General features: G+C 37.4%; 1 protein-coding gene across 1 annotated transcript in view; it reads left to right on the top strand.

The window, feature by feature from the left end:
- EIF3H (eukaryotic translation initiation factor 3 subunit H) overlaps positions 1-20,640 on the top strand; it is an 85,634-nt gene that overhangs the window by 13,453 nt on the left and 51,541 nt on the right. Inside the window, exon 2 of the mRNA XM_015618294.3 lies at positions 3,877-4,033. Within this exon, the coding sequence (XP_015473780.1) occupies positions 3,877-4,033 (157 nt within the window). The remainder of the gene's footprint in view (positions 1-3,876; positions 4,034-20,640) is intronic.

Here is a 20,640-nt window from a genome sequence, read left to right as displayed (position 1 = left end):
AGCTCTCCGGATCACTGCCATAAATGAATCCTCAGTGTTTTGATTTGCTGTTGTTTCTCTTTACATAAATGCAGAAATGTGCATCTTGGTATATTCATGTCCCTACAGTGAGATCTTCACAGAACCCTCCAAAGGCTCACAATACTTCAGCTGCGGGTTTATGTTACACGTATTTCTGTGGTGAGGTACAAACTTTTGAAATTAACAACTGTGATGTCAGAATGTAGCCCAATTTAAAATTTGGCATTATGAAGTTAAAATATGTATCTTTGATTTTGTTAATAGTTTCAGAATGGCTTTTTTTTTTTTTCTTTTTTTTTCTTTTTTTTAGTATGACTTCATTCTTAATGTCTGAGCAGCGCTTTGAAGATTTGGAGATTAGGAGCACTGCAGAACTGCAAGGTTTTGGTGGTGTTTTTTTTTTTTTTTTTTTTTTTTAATTGAGGATTAATGGTCATTAAAATCTGACAAGTGGCTACTCCAAGTGATTAAATTACTTTGGTATTTTGAACACTAAGTTTACAAGTCTGGGGGACTCTTGAGTTTTATTTAGAAGTTACTTGTGTATCCTTTTCTAAAGAGTCACTTTGTACCTGATTATTTCTTACCTGCTGATATACTAAATCATGATATACTAATTATTGACTTGTGTTCAGGGTACTAGAGTTTAGAAATCTGAGGATTTTTTTGTTACTTGATACATTTTCTCCTAAAGAACATAACCTTTCCTGGCTGGCCAGCTGCATTACTTAAATAACAGTAGCAGTTGAAATGTGGTTTGATGTGGGTACTGTGATTCTGTGTAGCTATGGCATTGCAGTGAAGGATCTACAGATATTTAAAAACAATCGTAGCTTGTATAAAGGGCAATATCTCCTATTAGGGAGTTGGATGGGAATTATAAATGGTGTTTGGCAAGCGAATCAGCATTGACTGAAAGATTGTTATACTGGTGTTCATTTAGATTTCTTTGGGATTTTTTTTAAGTGTTATTTGGAGAAATTGGTATTTCTCAAAGTGCTGTTTTAAACTTACATTATTTATATTAACACTTTTTACATTTATTTTCAGACCAGTATAACTACTTTAATTCTGTTCTGATTGCTTTACAAACATAACATCTTTTTCTTTTAGGAAGTGTCTAGATAACAAGTTACCTAGATAATGAGTGCTCATTTTTCTTGGGTATATGTGGTTTATTCAGTATGAAGTCCTGGTCTGCACATTCAGTCAGAAATGTCATGGCCTTGGTGTTTGTGTATTGGTCAACTCTTCCTGCTGTATCTAGACTGGCAAACAAATGGAAATGACCTTTTTAGTGTTGTAGCTGATGTTTTTACTAGAGAAATAGTCCTGCTTTACCACCTGAAGATCTATTTTTAGTACTGAAACAGGTTTCAGAGCACATTTCCTTCTTGGTCATATGGCAGTATTTTGGTGGTAGGTTATAAAACTGTCCAGAACAAAGAAGAAAATGAAAACGGGAATCCTGTGTCATTGGATGCATCTTTTTCTAAGTGATTTCGGTAGCTGATGTATTTTCCAGTGCAGTTGTAAACACAAACTTCTGCAGTGTCCTAATGGTTGTGAAATTTGGAGTATTGAGTTCATGAACTTCTCTGCTCCCTTTGTCAGATTCTGTTGGTAAGTAATGTTGCAGGTAGGCTTAAATCCCTGGGGTCTCTGTCTCCCTGGGTGATGTCTGCTCTGGTCTTCAGGCTGGAGATCGAAAAGTGCAGGCTTGTGTAATTACTTCATTGTGTGTTGGGGTTTTTAGTTGATACTTCAGAGCTTTGAACTCCTAGTTTTCTTTCTCTGAAAAATCATTGATACTCTGTGACAGCCCATGCTTGTTTCATTTGTGGCTGCTTTCTGTGAGCAATTATCATCAGAAATGCTGCAGCAAATTGGCATCGTATCACAAATGCTCCTGGAATGAAATCAAACAGACAAACAATACTCACATTAACAGGGACAGTCAGTGTGCGTAGAGAGCTCAAGAGAAAATGAGAAAAATACTGGAAAAGGTGAAGCTTACAAGACTGTAAAGATGCTGAGAAGTTCTATAGTAGGCAGAGAGCTCTCTGCTGTAATCAGACAGGATAGTTATGGGTTTCTTGACTGTGGAAGACAGGGAAGATATATGATAAACTTTAGCTTTACACTAAATGCAAGTTGAATATTAGTTATTTGTTGACTGTGGAGCATTCATCTTCTACATCCAGGTGATCTCAAACTGATGGTTGCTTTACTGCTTCCATCAGCATTAATTACTGCTTCACTGCCCACTGATCTTCATTTCCTTGCTGTTTTCCCATTAAATGAGATGCATATAGCCAAACTATCTCTTTGTGTCTCTGCTCTGTAGAGATTTAACAAATTGGATAAAAAGGGTGTGCCTGCAAAGGACTTGAGTGACAGATGTGAATGTGTATTGGAGTGAAATGTTTTCTACCTATGACTGAGAAGCTTCTATGCAAGTATATCGAGATGCAAGAGGAAGCACAAGTGAATGATACTGCAAATAAACAAGGAATCAGTGGGTGTTAGTTCAGTTTGATACTTAAATCCAACTTAGTTGGAAATAGGTATTTCTTTTCAATTTTACCCTCTCTGCCCTGTCTTCAAGTAGGCTGTGTTTATGAAGCTCAAGAAGGCAAGAAAGCACTGTATCTGTAAATAATTTCTATTTTAGTCTCCTTTTTCTTTCATTTAACCTGTATTGTACTTTAATACAGTAATGGTGTTTTACAAAAAGTGACATCTGCTAATCACAAAGGAGAAAGTTAGGGACAAACATATGTTCCTGATGTGTAAGTATGAGCTTAACCTCCTTTTTTTTTCTGCCCTCCCCTGTAGAATGTTCACTAGAAGCCAGTACTTGTTTAAAGTCTGTTCTAAGGGCAGTTGAGCTGAAATCTACTCAACTAGTCTGTTTGCCAGCAGATGTTAAAATAGCATTGCTTTAATGAAAACATAATCATCAGGCATTTTCTGTTGAATTTTGAATGGATGGATTAGGGTTTAGTAAAATAAACCTCTCTTACACTGGACAAAGCGTAAGTTCTTTTAAGTCAATGTTTGTGATTAGTGTCTTACCTTATTGTAGTTATTGTTGTTGAGTATAAAATGTTATTTAAGTATGAAGTGTTGCTAGCAAATAACTGACTATTTTTGAGGGGTTTTGTTCATACTGTTCCAATTTGCAGTATCATCTCATGAGAATTATTTATTGTAGAGTTCAGAATTAAGGAAGGAAATGGGAATTATGTTGTTAAAAATATTATGAGCAATTTATGCATTTTTTTCTTTTATCATTGATTTTTCTTAAATACCCTATGACATACCATTCACATTATGCAACTTAAACTATCATCTGAAGTAAAACTTGAACTATCATCTGAAGTAAAACAGCAGTGAGCTGTGCTTTGGAAGATAAATGCAGTTGAAATTTGATGTGATCTGCACCTTTAAAATTCCTACCAGTTTCTGCATAGTTTTTCAAGATGTTTTCTTAGTTTCTTGTGCACCGTTTCCCTCAAGAGGGGGCTTACTGGGCCTGCAAGATGCTGTTAAAAGCTCACAGTTAACGCAACAAGCTAAAGTAAAAATGATCAATATTTCATTTTAGAATGATGTTTCAGAAGATTGGTTTAGAACTGCATTTTGATGGTTCATTTAATGGTCTTGTTTTTTTCCCTTTAATATTAGGATGACTTTCTGTTCCTCTACCAGTATTAAAATTCCTGGTGCTTAAGCCAATAGCTCACTTGGTTTGCAGCTCTAATCCTTCCAACAAATTTAAAATTCCAGATACATAGCTTGAGGACAAAAGTAATGCATTGCATGTTATGATTTTATTGTTTTGTGTTCTAGGTTGTTTTAAAGATCATCAAACATTACCAAGAAGAAGGACAGGGGAATGAAGTGGTCCAAGGAGTGCTGCTGGGTCTTGTGGTGGATGACAGACTTGAAATCACAAATTGCTTCCCTTTCCCTCAGCATACAGAAGATGATGCAGACTTCGATGAAGGTAATAGTTACAGTTTTGTAAAACTTAGGCTAAAAAGAAAATCTGTATGGGCTAGAAAGGCCTTTTTTCCCTCACAGTGAGTGGAAGCTTGTATATACTTAGATTGTTTTAGTGTGGCTTGAGATATCAACAGTTCAATTGGAGTGCCATCCTGAGTATGCAACTTAAAGCTTGTCTGTATAAGGGAGGTTAGAATGGGTGAATACTGTATTATATGGACACTTATTTTAGGATGAGACTGTCCACATGGGAGGTTACATTAGTTTTCTGTCTGTAATTACAATCACTTTAAAGCATTTTATGGAAATAGCTGTGTGTATGTGTGTGCATACATACATATGCTGTGTATGCATACATACACATCTGAATGGAGCTTGGCACATAGATTGCCTCTCTGTGGATTTACTTGTATGTGTTAAGTACTCATTGAAAGCCGGGAGAGCAGAGCTTTTTAAGTTTAAAAGGCTTTGGCTAACTTGGAGTCTGGGTGATCATTTTGCTTTCCAAGTGAGTTAGAATGTAGCATGATTGGTTTTTGTCTCAGTTTTTTTTGCTGCTCCTAGTATTTTGTTACCGACACTGTAAGTTAGTATGACTGGCTTGGCACAGAATGACATCAAATTTATAAAGCAAACTTAAAAGGCTTACAATTCTAATCTTGATATTATGAGTGTGTGTATTTAATGATACTAGTAGAAGAACTTTATTAGGGCATAAAGAGTCAGTTTAACTTCAAGAGTAACTGAAGAGGCAATATAGTCAATGTAGTTGCAGTTGATTCTGTTTTGATAATTGAGTTTGAGTAAGAACACTTAATCTGTAAGTATAAACTGCTTTTTCTTGCTTATAATGAGTTTAGGTATTATTAAATTAATATTTTAACTAACAAGAAAAGAATCCTGGACCCTGCTTTTTATAGCATAGATAATTTTAAGAATTCTTTGCAACTTGGTAGGGTTTTGTAGCCGTTTATTGCTTTCTTTGTGGGATTTCACAGTTAGCTCAAAGAAAAAAGAGTGCAAAACAAAAAGGAATCTTAATTGTCCTACAATAACACAGTGCTTGAGTCAGAACTATATTTTACTAAAGCCTAAAAAATGTTTTAAAGATTCCTTCTCTTCTGGAGCTCTTCAAAGGATTGACCTAATCTAAATTCTTAATTGAACCCCATGCTTCATTTTTTTCTGTAGAAAATGGCTGAATTATTTCCATGTAGCTGATAGGAGAGCAAGTATTGAAATTAATTTCTCAGTGTCAGAGATGGATTCAGCTCACTGTAGGATAGCTCATGTGCTGAGCTGTAAGCCTGTGATCTGGTATGCAGGGCTCAACTGTTCATGTTTGGGAGAAACTTCATTCCAGGAAAGTGATTTTTGGTACAAGTCTTTCTCTTTCCCTTTTCTAGCAAGTAGGCAATAATCCTGGCATTAAGTAAGGCCCAAAGGGAAAGCTTCCCTCACCTGGACCCCCTTAACTTTTCAACTTTCTGTTCCCATGCTGTGAGCAGAGAAAGCAGAGCAAGCTCTAGCCAGAGTGGGAAGTGAGCTGGTGGCAGTGAGGCTGATGCTGCCTCTGGCAGTGGTGGGGAATCTACAGCCAGATCAGGGGAGCTTGCCTATGCTGAACCCTGTAAGCCATTTCAGGAGAATTTCATGTTGGTTTCCATCTCCCCTAGCCTGTACTACCTGGATCACAGAGATGTTGATTCAGGGATTATTCTTCTCAGTGAAATACAGTTAAATAGACTGAACCATTTAGGAAATGCAAGGTGCTCATGTGCATTTGGCATTCCCTTAGTGTGGGTCTGTTGAGCTCTTTAACCTATGTGGTAGAATTTAGGGAAGATGAAAACCTAAACAAAATGGCTGTTGAGGTTGCTAGCTTGAGCCTTTGGATCTTTCTAGACTCCTCAGAGTTGTCTTCTGCTTTGCCAGTGTGAAAAACAGTAATGTTTTATAAATGCCCACTGTTTGTTTTCCCTGGAGCTGTGTTTCCCTATGCAAGCATCCTGCCAGATCTTCAAAAGATTCTTTTTTCTTCTATATGCAGATAATTCAAGTAGAGAAATCTCTTGTTATGTGCCAGAATGTTAAAATTCATGCTGCTAAAAACCAAAGAAAACAAGGCACCTCCTTCCTCCTAAGATTTGTGTGTTACTTCAGTACCTTATCTGGCTTTATATATTTGCACTAATACAGGACCATAGATATGGAGGGAAAATATAAGGGTCTTGGCACTTCAGTGCTGCTATTACACAGAATAATACTTAACATTGTGCTCTTTTGTCAGCATGATGTTGCACCGTCTTCTTCCTTATGGAGGCCTTAGTGGTCTTGAGGTGATTGTTGTTAAGAGAATTTGAGCTTTTGTACAAGTGGGTGATATTTGAACAAATAAACTGTTGGGTAATTGGCGAGACACATTTACGTGAATGTTTTCCTCTTTTAAGCTGTGCAGATCTAATATAAAACACATTTTTGAGAGTGCTATGAAAATATCCTTAAATTGAACTTGAAATAGGTATGCATGACATTTAAGAATCAGTTTGATAAACATGTATTTAAACTTGCTTACAACAACTATTTCTTCAGGTATGCGTAGTTACGCTTTTGTTATGGTGCCATTTTGTTTCTTGCTGCTAATGCCTAAGATAATACCAAATTTTGACTATCTGCACTTACAGAATTCCTTAAAAATTATTTTTTTTAAAAAACCTATCTGAATTTGTTCTTTTAGTGCAAGAACATTTTTTAATACAGCTTGAATTGGACTATTTATGAAACTACAGAAAATATGAGAGGTTTTTTTTAGCTTCAAGTAATTCTTATTGCAAATCTGGGTGGGCTGTCCACCACGTATGATTCCACAGGTGTTTTTCATCTCAGAAAGTTTCTCCTGCAATGCTGTCTTCCTGTGATTCTTTTTGCAAAGTGCGATTTTTTGGGTAAGATTTCTTGTCAGTTAAGTCTTAAACACTTAGGTTAGCCTGCTGTAGCATGAGATTTTTAGTGGGGGTGAGAGGGTTCAACCCAGCTCTGTTAGAAATCTGTAGGTGAAGTTTAGTTGATGATGTGTGACCTAATGGAGGAAAATTGCAGAATTGTTGTTGAGTTGCCTGCAAAAGATGCTTCAATGTGAATGTTCAATATTTTAGGGCTGCACTTCAGGCTTTTGGTTAGGCATTTGCTTTTCACATAATTGTTTCCTTATTGCTGGTGCACTTAAATCCTCATAGGCATTGACTTAACTTTTCAAAGCATTGATGTTTAATTTCATGAAGATACTTTCAGTGATATACACATACAGCCCTTATTTCTGTGCCACCTGCCTCCCCTTCCCCATGTCCTCCACCCCACAGATTCAGGTCTTGTTTAGAGAAAATCAGATTTTGTGCTGTAAGGATTTTTGGCTTCTGTGAAATGATGCAGTGTTCCAGCTTGTCTTACTGAGGGTAGTTTTCTGTGAAGCGCTTTCACTTTAGGGTACTTCCAAGCCATTGTCTGAGCATAGTTTTGCTGTCTTTCAGCTAAGGTTTATTAAAAATTTATCTTACTATATGTTCTTCCTGATGAATAAATGTATTTTTCATGTCTATAAATCTTATTTCTAAGCAACATGTTAAGTTTAATCCTTTGCACTTTATTGATTTTATCTTTGGTCCTTTACACTGAGTAACTTTTTTTCCCCATTTAAAGGAAATTTATATTTCCTTCTTAGAAATCCAACAGTTAAAAATGAAGTATACCTCTTGTCATTCAGTATGTTGTGAGACATTATTTTGAAACAGATTTATTTCAGTCTGATGTATTTTAGTAACTTAGTTACAAAGCTAAGATAATAAATAAAGTCCTGTGGTAAACATGCCAGTCGGAACTTTGAGACAGTTAAATAATTATACATCAAAATAAGTTCTATATGGTTGTAACTTTTTCTTCTTTTATTAGATTCCCTCTGAAATGCTTCAGCAGGAAAGCTGATGCCTTCTCTCCCTATCCTCCAACATGATTTTTACTTTGTTAGTCGAGAGATTCATTTTGGTTTCCAGGTTAGAAGTCAGCTAAGTGATTAAACATTCTATTACCTTTGGTTTTCTGTGCCTTAGGTTGAATTTAGTTTTGTAGTCATTCAGTAACAACTAGAAATAACAAAGTGCAACATTTCCACAAACACACTATTTTTTAGCCTCAAATAGGTGCAGCTGCATGTGGACAGGTATCATAGCTCATAAATAGTGGTTATTCAGGGTTTTATTTGGCCAGGGGCAGCAGCAGTTTGAGCTGCTGAGCCTTACCTGCAGTGCTGCCCATTCGCTCACCTGTGACTTGTGGTCCTTGCAGAAGCAGAGGGCTTCAGGCAGAATGACAGAATCATCAAGGCTGAAAGAAAATTACAAGATCATCAAGTCCAACCATTGCCCAGTACTACCACTGTAACACCTGAAACACATCACTCAGGACCAGATCTAGATACCTCTTAAACACCTCCAGGGCTGGTGACTCTGCCACCTCCCTGGGCAATGTATTCTAGCGCCTGACAGCCCTAACACTGGAAAAAAAAAATTTCTAACACCTAATCTGCATCTCCCCTGTCTCAGTTTAAGGCTGTTTCCCTGGTCCTCTCACTGCAGACACGGCAGCATAGACTGGCCTCCCCTGCACTACACCCCTCTTTCAGATGGTTGTAGAGCATGATGAGGTCTCTCCTGAGCCTTCTCTGCTCAAGACTGAGCAAACACAGGTCTATCAGCTGTTCCCTTAAGACATATTTTCTAGACCTTTCATAAGCCTTGTTGCAATAGGGTCCAAATGGACTCTCTGAGGGTTGATTTCTTTTGCTAGCAATTGGTATAGAAGTCCTGGTGTCATTAAATCACAGCCCTCAAGCAGTGTTGGTTCATCTCCTTTCTGTAAAGGCTTCTGTCCAGCCTAGATTTTGTCAGTTTTTCTTGTTTTATTCCCATTTTAAATCAAAGGTTTTATCATTGTATTTATCATCTTGTATTTCTCTTGTATTGTTGCATGACAGACCTTGAACATGCAGTGACTGTAACTATGTTCTGAATAGGTAGATGCAATTTTTGCTTCTTTTTTTGTTTTTGTTTGTTTGTTTGTATAGGTTTATTCTCTTCAGGTATTACAGCTGTAGCTCATGTCTGTTGTCTTTTACTGTAAGAAAATGGAATGTTTATGAAATAAAGAAATCAGGTTATATGAAATTTGAGTATTATTTCAGTAAGTACAGGAAGAGAATGACCCAAAAGCTCCTGAATCACAGCCTTGGTTCTGGTTCCAGTTGTAGTCCGTTCATCTGAATTCCTCATCTGTGTTTTTTGTAAGGCCAGTTGTAATTTAGGAAGAAAGCCGTGCTGTATATATGTTGACTTTTCAAAAACAACTGAGTGCTGGTGAAAGCCTGTCAGGTTTGTCCATGCATTTATGAAGTTACACCTTGTTCTCTTATGTAAGAAACTATATAGAATTTAAAATTTTTTTTTGATTTTTTTTTTTTTCGTTTTTATTGGGTGAATGAATGTGTGAAATAGTCCACGGGCTCAATAAGATTTAATTTATTTAAGGAATTCAGATGATTCTGACAGAGAATGGATGGTCAGTTGTTAAGCACTCAGAATAATCTCATCTTATCTTCGATACTTGTTTTGTGGATTGCCAGAACTGATATTGCAATATACTGATGCACAAAGATGTTGTTATGTGCTTAATTGTCATCTAATAAGACATATTCACAAGGTTCTTTAATAAAACTGCTAATCACACCTGAATTATTTTGTACTCTACCTGTCCATAGTGCAAGCCCTTGATTTGTTTCCTGAAAGGAAGCTGATATTGGCGTGGTTTGTGTAATTGTGATGGTTCAGTGGAGTAGCAGGCGTGCAGGCTGCTGAATGTTTTGCCTAGGTTTTCATACTGTACAGACTTACCTGTAATGACTGGAGGTTTTTGTCTTTAATGTGTAAGAAAGGCTGCTTTGCCGGGTGCGGGCTGTGTGGATGCCTTGGGTGTCTGTCAGATGCGGCAGTGTATGCCAAAGGATGGATTTGTTATCACAAGTGCTAAGAAACAGTGCTATTAATTGTCTTGCCCGAGGCAAGTGAATTGTCCGGCTGTCGTCCCCCGCCACCCCGTGCCCGCTCCTTTGGTCCGCCCCCCCGTGCCCGCGTGTGTCCCCCGTGCCCGCGTGTGTCCCCCATGTGTCCCCCGTGCCCGCGTGTGTCCCTCCTGTGTGTCCCTCCTGTGTGTCCCCCGGATGTCCCCTCTTGTGTCCCCGCCGTGGCCGCGGCGCTGGGCGCAGCTGCCGTCAGGGGGCGCCCGTGGCCAGCGCACGGCCCCGGCCCGCGCTGCGCTCCCGGCCGGGAGCCCCGGGGCCTGCGGCAGCCAGGGGTACACGGTACCTTCATCTGATACGGTGCATGTAATCTTTTACACTAAATGAATTCAGAAAATATGTTACAAACTGCATTGACTGTCCTGACTCCGTGTTTTTTCGGTTCTTAAATCAGCCAAAATGTGCTGCGTGCTCTAAGGCTCAGTGTAGATGGGGAGAATTTGATTCAGACTATCATGTGTGTATCCTAAAAGCAGGACAGGAGCTTGCTTCTGCTGCGGGCTTGCTTCTTTGCTTCCCAGTTCTACCACGCGTAACTAAGAAAGAGGAGGCAGCACTTGTGATGGAACTCCTTGGCTCATTTAAGGGGATTTATACTACTGGACTGTGCAGATTTAAAAATTGCGTATCAGCTATTTCTTTTCTTACAGTATCGGACAAACTGCCTGAAATGCTTTGTTTACTGCATTTCTGGATTTTCAAGTTGATTTTTACTGTAGGGGCAATGCTTTAAAGCAGTAGGTTAATCCTTCTGTTCAACATCTAATTTTGTATCAAAAAAGAGAAATAATTTTGCTCTTTAAAGTACCATGCATATTAAAGTTTTATTTAAATCAGGTTCCATTGAAATTTTGCTGCAAAAGAAGTTAGTGTAATTTGATTTAAAATGCAAGATGTTCTACTAGCTGTTAGTCTTTTTTTTTTTTTTTTTTTTTAAGAAAACATATTTAATGCCATTTTTCCTTGAGCAATTTTAAACAGGAAAGCCTAGCCTAAAAATCTATCATAGGTTGTTGGATTTTTTTTTCCACAATTTGCAATTGCAGGAATATTATTATAATACTTAATAAACTTCCATGCTGTACTTTACTGAAAATTGTGTTTAAGAGTATTCACTTACTTAGCCTGAAATGAAGTTAGAGAAGCGTCTGTTTTAAGAGCTAGGTAGTTAGATGTATATAGCCATTTTTTAGCAGCATTAGAATGAGCTGGGAGATTGTATCCAACTCAGCTATGCATTTAAACATTTCATTATATGGAGGATTTCATCTTGAAGCCAGGAGTTTTTACTTCATAGCTTGTGTTCTATCTTAGCTATATTCTTTATTTAAAATCATGATATACAATAATTTAGTTTGTTATATGGATTTTTTCATATAATTTTGCAAGGCTTGCACAAACTCATCCATTTTTATATGGTCAGCAATATGAAAGCCCAGGTTTTTTACCTTCAGTTTTGGTAAAACATTACAAATGAGCCATTCTGAGTTTAATTTTTTTGGTGCTAATATAATCAGCTCAACTTTGACTAAAGACATAAAAGACCACAGAAGCAGAGAACCAATTAAATAATGAAAGTGCGTGTGTGTTTATATATATATATCTGTACACATACTTAATATCTGCTCTTGTGTCAACCTCTGTGTTTGGAGGAACTAAAGCTTCATCCAGAAGGAAGCCCAAACCTTGTGAAGACAGCACTGTCAGTTCTGCTAAAATCTTTCAACTTCGTCATCCTTGATTATTATTCCTCGGTCCTGGACAATGTGGTGCAGTGGCTGTTTTCACTTGGGCTGCCTGGATCACACTCTCTGATTTTTGCATGTCTTGCTTCAGTCTGTAGCATGTCCTTTCTTAAGGGACCAGTTATTTGTGGACCTTGTGGTTCCCCTCAGCCTTTGCCATACACTTGGACTCTGCTCATCTGTTCTTTTCCCAGTGGGATTGGACCAAGAGGAAGAGAGTTCTTTTAACACCTTCTTATTACCTCTTTCCATTCCCCCTCTTTTCCTTTTTTGCTAATGCAAGTATTTAGCCATTTCCTTTCCCAAAGAATGCTGTAATAAACTTGAGGGAGCTGAAGGAAAGTGCAGCAAAATGAACAAATCCCCTATTTTTTTTTTTTTCTGAGAGCTAAAATTAAGGAAATACCTATAGTTCTATTGAAAAACAGTTCAAATCAATACATCTGTGTGAAAGGTAATAGAAACTGATTGAAATGAATAGTAGCAGCAAATTATGAAAAATAATTTTCATTCTTATTTTTTGTTCAATAATGTTTTATGGATTTATCAACTGCATAATGTGGAAAAATTAGGTAGCATTATTCTCTTAGAAAATATTCCATACTCAAGGTATGGTACATATGAAACCTAAGTAGCACCTCTTTTGTTCACATTTATTTTATTGATAGAAAGGCAGAGACAAGAAGCTGGCTCAAGGTTCAGGTCTGAATTTGGAATTAAATACATGAGGAACAGATTCTAAATCCATTTTACTGGCGGGAAACCCATTGCAGCAGTGGAGCTAAAGAGATAAAATATTTTTTTTTTCATAAAAATTACAGAACTTTAAAGATGTTCGAGAAAAATACTAGTCTTTGATACAAAAGAGAAAAATCCTTAGTAGAGTTTACATTTGTATCTTTATTTTAGCATTAGTTGTTTATGATTAATATGTATTGTGAGATCCAGTGGTGCGGTGAAAAATATATGGAGAAACTGAGAAAGCTCAAACTGAGCAAATCTTGCTTCTCTCTGTAGTTTAAAGGTATATATATATATATAGAATCTTAATATCAGCAAAATTTAAGAAAGTAAATACTTCTTTAAAGCTGTAGTGAAGATGAACAGGGTGTACATAGTTGCACATGTAATAGTGTATAGTAGCTTAAATTTATACAATTCTGTGTTGACTGCATCCACAAAATGTATTTATTGCAGATAAGGCTCTCACCCATCTAACTGAAGAAGTTTACTCTGTTTTGGTTTATGGTGGGTTTATGGTTAAGTTGCTGTAGTATGCAGCTTGTCTTTTGTTTGACTGTGCTGAATACAGTTTGATTTCTTTTACTGGATTACGTGCTTCAGTACAGCATAAATTCATGCAATAGAAAAATAGACATGAAAATAAGTTGTTTACAGTAAAATATTTATATGTTTTTGTAAGTTTAGTGTGATAATTCCTCTCTACATATTTATAGCCAACATGCAGACTTATGAAGCTCTAGTCAGTAATAAAATTGGAGAGATTTCTTAAAACTTTTTTAGAAAACAAGACAGGCATGTTCTTTGTGTGATATATTTAGGTCATAAGGGACATCTGCTAAGGATAATTTTTTAACACTTGCTAACAATCCTAATATAATATAGCCTATTCATCAGTCATATTGTTCCTGACTAGGGTAGCGTGGATTTTAGTGATTCCCGATGTGCATTTAGACCCTCTTAATTGCTAGTTTCTTGCTGTTCTATCTTATTGTTTTGTAGGACAATGCATAAGCGGGCACAGAATAATCAAAATGGTTTCCTTGGCCATATTAGGCACCTAACAAGAGATATATTTGCTGTGCAATGTGTGCGTGTTTTTGCAAGTTGAAGTCTCGTTGAAACAAAATAAATCTTACCAGGGAAGTAATTCAAGGATTTTAACATGTTACTCAGTATCTGTGTGTGTGTATATCTATATATTTATTTATAAAAACCTGATCCACGTGGTGTGAATTGCAGATTTTATAGTGTTCTGTTATGCAGCAGAGAAATCGGAAGGGTAAGGGAGGAACTACAGACACTGAACATCGGTATTTTGAAGTTCTCAATAAACTATTAAATTGTACCAGTTTTTGTCTTTGGTTGAGGAACAAAAGCTTCTTTAGAGATATTTGCAGCAGAGCTGAGATCTAATCTTTTAGGTTTTAATGAACTCAGAATTTCACTTAGCTGCAAGGCATTTGAGTCCTGAGGAGGTGCATGTAATGTTCTTGTAGCTTGCACATGTGAGGCAGATAGTGCTGTGCTTCATTGTTTGAGGGGAGAGATGTTATGGTGGGGGTTAAGTTTTGGTATTAGTGAAACAGGAAAACTGTGACCACATGAAAGGGGTATTGATTTTCATATGTAAATGGAAATACTTTTTTTTTTCCCTTTCCCTATCTTCTTCGCTCTTTTTTTTTTTTTTTTCCTATTCTTTCTTCTTTTCCTTTTTACCAATTTGTATTGCTCCATTGCTCCATGCTGTGCGCTTATTTACAGATAGAATAATAGCTGTTTAATGCTTTAGGATAACTGTTATAATTGTTTTATCTTGATCTGTTTTCTGCCACTCTGTGATAGTGAAAGAAAACAAAGCTAGAAATCGTAACTTTTGAAGCAATTTGGGGGAAGCTTTCTTTATAACTTACTCCAGGTGTTGAATCATGTTTCTAAGTTAGCCCTTTGATCAGTTTTGGGAAGAACGAAACAATTTTATTTTGTACATTTGTTACTCACATTTTTACTCAGTTGTTTTAGCCAAGCACAGTAGATGATCTTTAAAATCCCGCATAGCTGCAAAACATGAAAATTGTTTGTTGTTGCTCTGTTGTTTTGTTTTGGGTTTTTTTCCCAATTCTTTTAGTGATTTTTACTTCTGTTCTATCAAAACATGTTTAGGAAGACTGGTTTGGACTATTAAAGCAGTGACAATGATCGAGAATAAATCAGCCTGGGACTGTGAAGTCAGTTGTTAAGTGTAGTTGAAAGCCCATAGTCTACGCAAATGTTGATTTCATTCGGAGTTTAAATTTGTATGGCTTAATTGAAGTATTTTATTAAACTTAATAGTTGTTCTCCACATTGAATAGTTGAAAATTTCATTCATCTATGCACAGTTGATTTAAACAGTTTGGCAAAAAGTGTAAGTAAACTACTTAGGGTATATGTACAGTTTAAGCAGAGAGCTGCTGATTTTCTGTAACTGCAGCCTGGGAGGAAGGAACAAGGGAAGACTGAGAAGGGAACTGAAGACGCTGTTGTAAGGATGCAGTTTGGACACTGGGTGCCACTCCTGGTACACACTGAGGCTCAAAAGCCTTTCTCATATAATGGAACAGCAGGCATTTGTAAAAATGGAGGTCTTTGTTACTCAGGAAATTCTGAAGGTCTTCGTCCCCTGAGCCTAGTGGTTCGTGTAGCTGAGAAACATTGTCCTCAGTCCTACAAGGAGTAAAAGATACAAGGGCAGAATTTTCGCTTTTGTTATTTCAGTTCTACGGAGAATGATTTGTCTAGACTTGATATGTTGCTGTCATATGTAGTTACATACCTCCCATCATGTATAAGAGAGACAAGGGTGCAACACCAGCTGTTCAGGAACTACACCAAATATGACAGTTCTCCTCAGAATAAATAATTGCAAACTCAAAAAATGTTAATTGAAATGTCTGCCTGCAAACATATATATGTATACATATATATATACATATGTTTTTTAATGTATAGTTTCATTCTGCCACGTGCTTTCTTTTTCGATTAGTTCAGTGTCAAATTAATTTGGTGGTGTGTTACTGATGGAAGTGTAGAGGAAAGGACAGTTGAGGATGGGTTTGGGATTGGTCAGTTTACTAGACGTGGAGGCAGTGATGGTTTCCAATAGGCACCAAGTGTCGAAGATATGAGGAATGCTGAGGAGATGGAATAAGGAGTGGGAGTAAGAAATGTTTAGATGTAAATTGGAATGAGGTTAGTGCTTCCACCCTGAAAGCTGTGTAGCTCTCAAACTAGGAAGCGTGACCTGATTTATGCTTTACTGTGCTCATGCCCAGAGGCGTCAGCTGGCTCTGGGTGTCCTGAACATTATACAAACACATACTTGCTCAAACATTTTAGAAACAGCACAGGAGTTTAGGTGTCCAGTTCTTAATGGCTTTCAGTAGAATATTGTTGGCATCTCTACCTGACTAATTTGGAAACTGAAATTTCAGTTGTAAGCGAAAGGCAAGTGGGGGTTTGGAAGGTTAAATGCCATGGCATTTTAGAAATGCTAGACCTCTAAACCCAATTTCCATGCAAAAATTTTGTCTCTTTTGTACAAAAATAAATTAAAATAGTGGGTCAGAAAATAATGTGCTTGGAGGGGAAGCAAGATACTCCTTTAAATGATGAATAACATGGTGAGGGATGAGGAAGCGCCTTGTAAAATTTTACTTTGATGGAATAGTGTAGAATTAAAAACAAAACATCCCTCTATCCTCAAATGTAGAAATTTGAGCTCTTGGTTTTACTTTTTTAAATGACATTGGAAAAAAGGGTTCCTGCTATTCACAGTGCTCCATTGTATGATACCTGACCAAATATTCCAAGGCATATTTCTTGTAATGATGTTTCAAGTGAAAAATTAATTGATATATTCAGACACATAAAGCCCAAAGTTAAATGAAGAATAAATGTCAAAGCAGCTTTTTTTCTCTTTGCTTGCTTGCTGTCAGAGCTTATAGTAATTTTAAAGGTAACAACATCCATAAGTAATTAAAAATTTTGACTGTTTTTATATGAAACTTGCAGATTAAGTCTCTTAAAGTTAACAAAAAATGTAAAAACTTTTTGGACTTTTTTGGGTAAATATATTGGCCCACAGAAAACTATGGCAAACATGAGTCATTTGGTATTCCTCTGTAATTAGCTAAGCTTTGTGTAGATGGAGAATAATACAAAGACAGACTGGTTTATGTGGTTTTGCCAACTGTGGCAAAATGCCTGTTTTTAAAATGGGTATTTTTTTAACTTTTTTTTTTTTTTTTTAATATTTTTTTTTTTTTTTTTTTTAATATTAGACCTTCTTATCAAAAGGCACCAGATATATAAACAGATCCAGTAATGAAAGACCTGGCACAAACCTTTTGTTGACACCTGGAAATCTAGTAAATGGGACACTTGAAATAATGAGTACAGCATATGATAAGCTAGAACCACCTGGGTTTTATTGGGCTACTCGATGCTTTGATCACAACTTTTTTTAAAGAGGTGTCTGTTTACAACATCAATGTTCCTTGTCATCACTGTGATTTAGATTTTAATCTGACACAACACAAAGAAGAATTGCAAAAATCAAGACAGTACTCACATGGGGAGCTGGTATGGGAGAGATGCTAGTTCAACCTGGGAACAAAAGCACCTGTTTAACAAGATCTGTAATGTGAAAGGGCAGTAGATGACTTTCAGCAGATGTGGGACACATCATGCCATGGGGAGAGTGGTAATAACTGAGGCTTGCTGGCAGCAGACAGAGGAGTTTGCATGGAATGGGGTGCTGTCATCTTGGATGGGGGATCAGGGCAGATGTCAGTAAGGCCATGTGTGTGCTGGTGTGGTGCAGTGGTGTCCCTCCGGAGCTGGTGTCGCAAGGAGGCATGGCTGTAGGCCTAGTGCACAGCTCTACAATGCACTTCTACTGCCTCCAGGTCCAGCCTAGGGTTCCTACCACAGCCCTTCTTACAATGCAGACATGCTCCTTAAGATTTCCCTTTGCTTTTTCTTCTTGCATTTAAATGGCAATTTAACACAAAAGAAGGAGCACTTGGGTCCAGCCTCTGATCCTGCTCACTCTTGCTAATAAATTAATAAAATCTGATCCAATTTAATAACTTGAATAGGGGAAAGATCTGTTTTTATTTTTTCTATTGATAAAATTTTGATAGAGTTCTGCAGATAATAAATAAAGCCATCACTATATACAGGTCGCATAGGTTATAGCTCTTTGAGGCTTTGCTGATTGTCAGAGGTAGGAGAGCTGCTCATCTGGTAGTATGTTGGTATTGGTTTGGTCACGGATACTTGAGCATATTATTGAGCTTCAGACAACACTGCTTTTCTTGCTGAGTTATCTGCTGCTGAAAATTCCTTCTCCCCTGCCTTCCCCCCTTTTTCAGTGTTACAGCTAGTACGTAACAGCTAGTGTTTTATAGTAATGGTGATGGTAGTTCTTAATTAGGATTGTTTCTGTTGTGTGCTTTTGGTTTCTTCAGTGTTGAGAGGGTGAAGGGCCATTTGATTTAACCTCTGCAAAGGAAAGTGGTTTTGCCCAAGTTTTTTTCCTGTGTTCCAGATGTTTGTAAGAAGCAGCAGCGGGTTTAACTTAAATTAAGGGTGAATCATAAGGAGAAACACCGTAAGAGTAGTGGTATAGTAGGGCAGGTTGTGTGGAAGTTCGGGGAGGTCGTGAAGGATACATTAGCCAGATGTTTGCTGCAAACAGTGTATAATGGGAGGAAACGGCTATCAGATGACTTTTAGCTCTGTCCCTATGATTTTGATATCCTATTTATCCAGAATTTGAAAGAGACTTTTAAATTACTGAAACTGATGCATTTCAACTACTGTAATTTGATCAACTAGTTTAGTAATATTTTCCATACACTCTCCTCCTATATGTGGAAGTCTTCATTTGTACAGGGGCTGATGTGAAGGTGGTTTGATTTCATTGGAAATATGCACAGTTATGAAATGGAAACCCAAAATTTGCATGAAGACATCTCAACTGTTGTAGTTCAAGTATGTCAGAGTAGTATAAAGAAGAAATAATATTTTACTTTTAATTATTTGGCATTTTACTCAGTCTTATGTGTTGTGATTTTTTCCTTTCTAACTTAAAGGAAAGTAGTTGATGTGAATGTCTAATGCCCAAATGTCTTTTAAGATCTACTACTTTATAAAATAAGAACAGGTAATTTTAATAGGAAATAGGGAAAATTTGGGGTAAATAGAGGAAATCCTCCCTATTTTTAAATGTCTGATATTGGTGTTGTTTTTTTTTTTTCTGTTTCCAAATTGCATGCAAAAGTTAAAGCTTCCATATATATTGGAAAATCTGTTTTTTTCTTGATATTTTTTAGCAATTATAGTGTTAATATTAAAATCCTTTAAATATGTGCAGGTAACTGTTTCATTAGTCTGCATTTTCTCTTTCAGAACAAATAATACTTAATAATTAAGATAAATTTTTTAATGACTTTGGTCACTGATTTTTCTTTTTTGCATTCAAGGAAGTGCTACAATCGCAGTTGAAGTGGCAGTAGGTCTGTATTTTCAGGCCATGCACATGCATTCACATGTTTTTCCTTGCTTCAGAAGTTCTCATCATTGTGTCACTATGTTTTTACTCACTTTCAAAGATGAAGTGTCCACAGGAGGTGCTGGCCTGGCTCGGTGGACTGAAGTGCTGTCACTCCTCTGTGCCCAGCTGTGTGTACCTGATGCTGCTCCGGGCTGGGGTCCTGCTCGCGCGCCTTACGCCAGCAGCAGCTCCAGCCAGATCTGTAGCCAAGCCCTTGCTTGTACAGGTGTGAACTGGGAAGTGCTATATAAATGGGGACAGATGGTCACTGCCTGGGGTTACCTGGACCTAGCCTGTGTGTTTAAGAGACTTTTGGCTCTCTCTCATTGATGAATTTATTTCTGTCTGGATCGGGTCTCAAATGTGGCACTCTACTTAATGTTAAAAAGGTATTGGCAAAAAGAAGCAAATGTTAGTGGTCAGATTTTATATTCAAGTATCAAAAATATTAATGTGCATTCCCAATCCCCATTAACTCATTAAGTTACTTCCACCATACTTCTTTCAGCCAAATATGTATGTTTTAGGTGTGGAAACACATATATATTGATAAAATTATTTGTTTATTGTAAATTTGGATAAAAATAGTGGTTATCACTTCTAAGAGTGCATTTTTTGATAGGTGATTTTTAGAAAAGGTGTTACTAATGTTCTGGACCTTCAGCTCAAGCAGACTTTTTTGGTTTTATTATGGTATTGGAGATCCTTGGCTCAGGTAAAGACCTATCCCTGTGTTTTTGAATTACAGCTAACAGTTGCTGTTACTGCAGCTCTCCAGGTCACAGGTTGCTGGGAGCGCCTGATACCTCTCCCCAAGGCTGGGACCAACAGTTCTTTCGCAGAAGGTGTGCTGTGGTTTAAGAGCTGTATCACCACCCGGTGAAGGAGCTACAAGAGGAAGTGAAGGCTACATGGTATTTCAGCAAAGGAGCAAGAGATTGACCGGTTCTTTTCAGAGACACTATAGTCTCAAGACTCTCGGGAGTCTTAAACCTTCATTGTAGAGGAAAAGCAGGTGGATTCAGAACCCTGCAGGGTAATTAGTTAAAGGACTGTTAGTCAAGGGTCTGTTCACAATGCAGACTGGAAACAGGTCACTGCACATAGCAGGAGGAAGGTTCCTCCTTGGAATTTGACAAGTAGGACTGGCACCTTCTGCAAAGGTGTGAGGCTTTGGAACTACAAAGCCAGACAACGGATGAGGTGAGCAAAGGTCTTTCCAGGAGAGTGGGCCTCCTAAAGCAACACCACCTCCATCCTGTATCACGACCTCCTCTGTTAACAGAAGTGGGGTAGTTGCAATAGGAGACTCCCTTCTATGGAGAGCAAAGGGCCCAATGTGCTGAGCTGACACTACTCACAAGGAAGTCTGCTGTCTCCCAGGGGCTTGGGTAAGG

The sequence above is a fragment of the Parus major genome, chromosome 2, assembly GCF_001522545.3.
Source record: "Parus major isolate Abel chromosome 2, Parus_major1.1, whole genome shotgun sequence".
Lineage (NCBI taxonomy): Eukaryota > Metazoa > Chordata > Aves > Passeriformes > Paridae > Parus > Parus major.
Note: the sequence above shows the minus strand (reverse complement) of the source record. Positions and strands in the feature narration are given on the sequence as shown.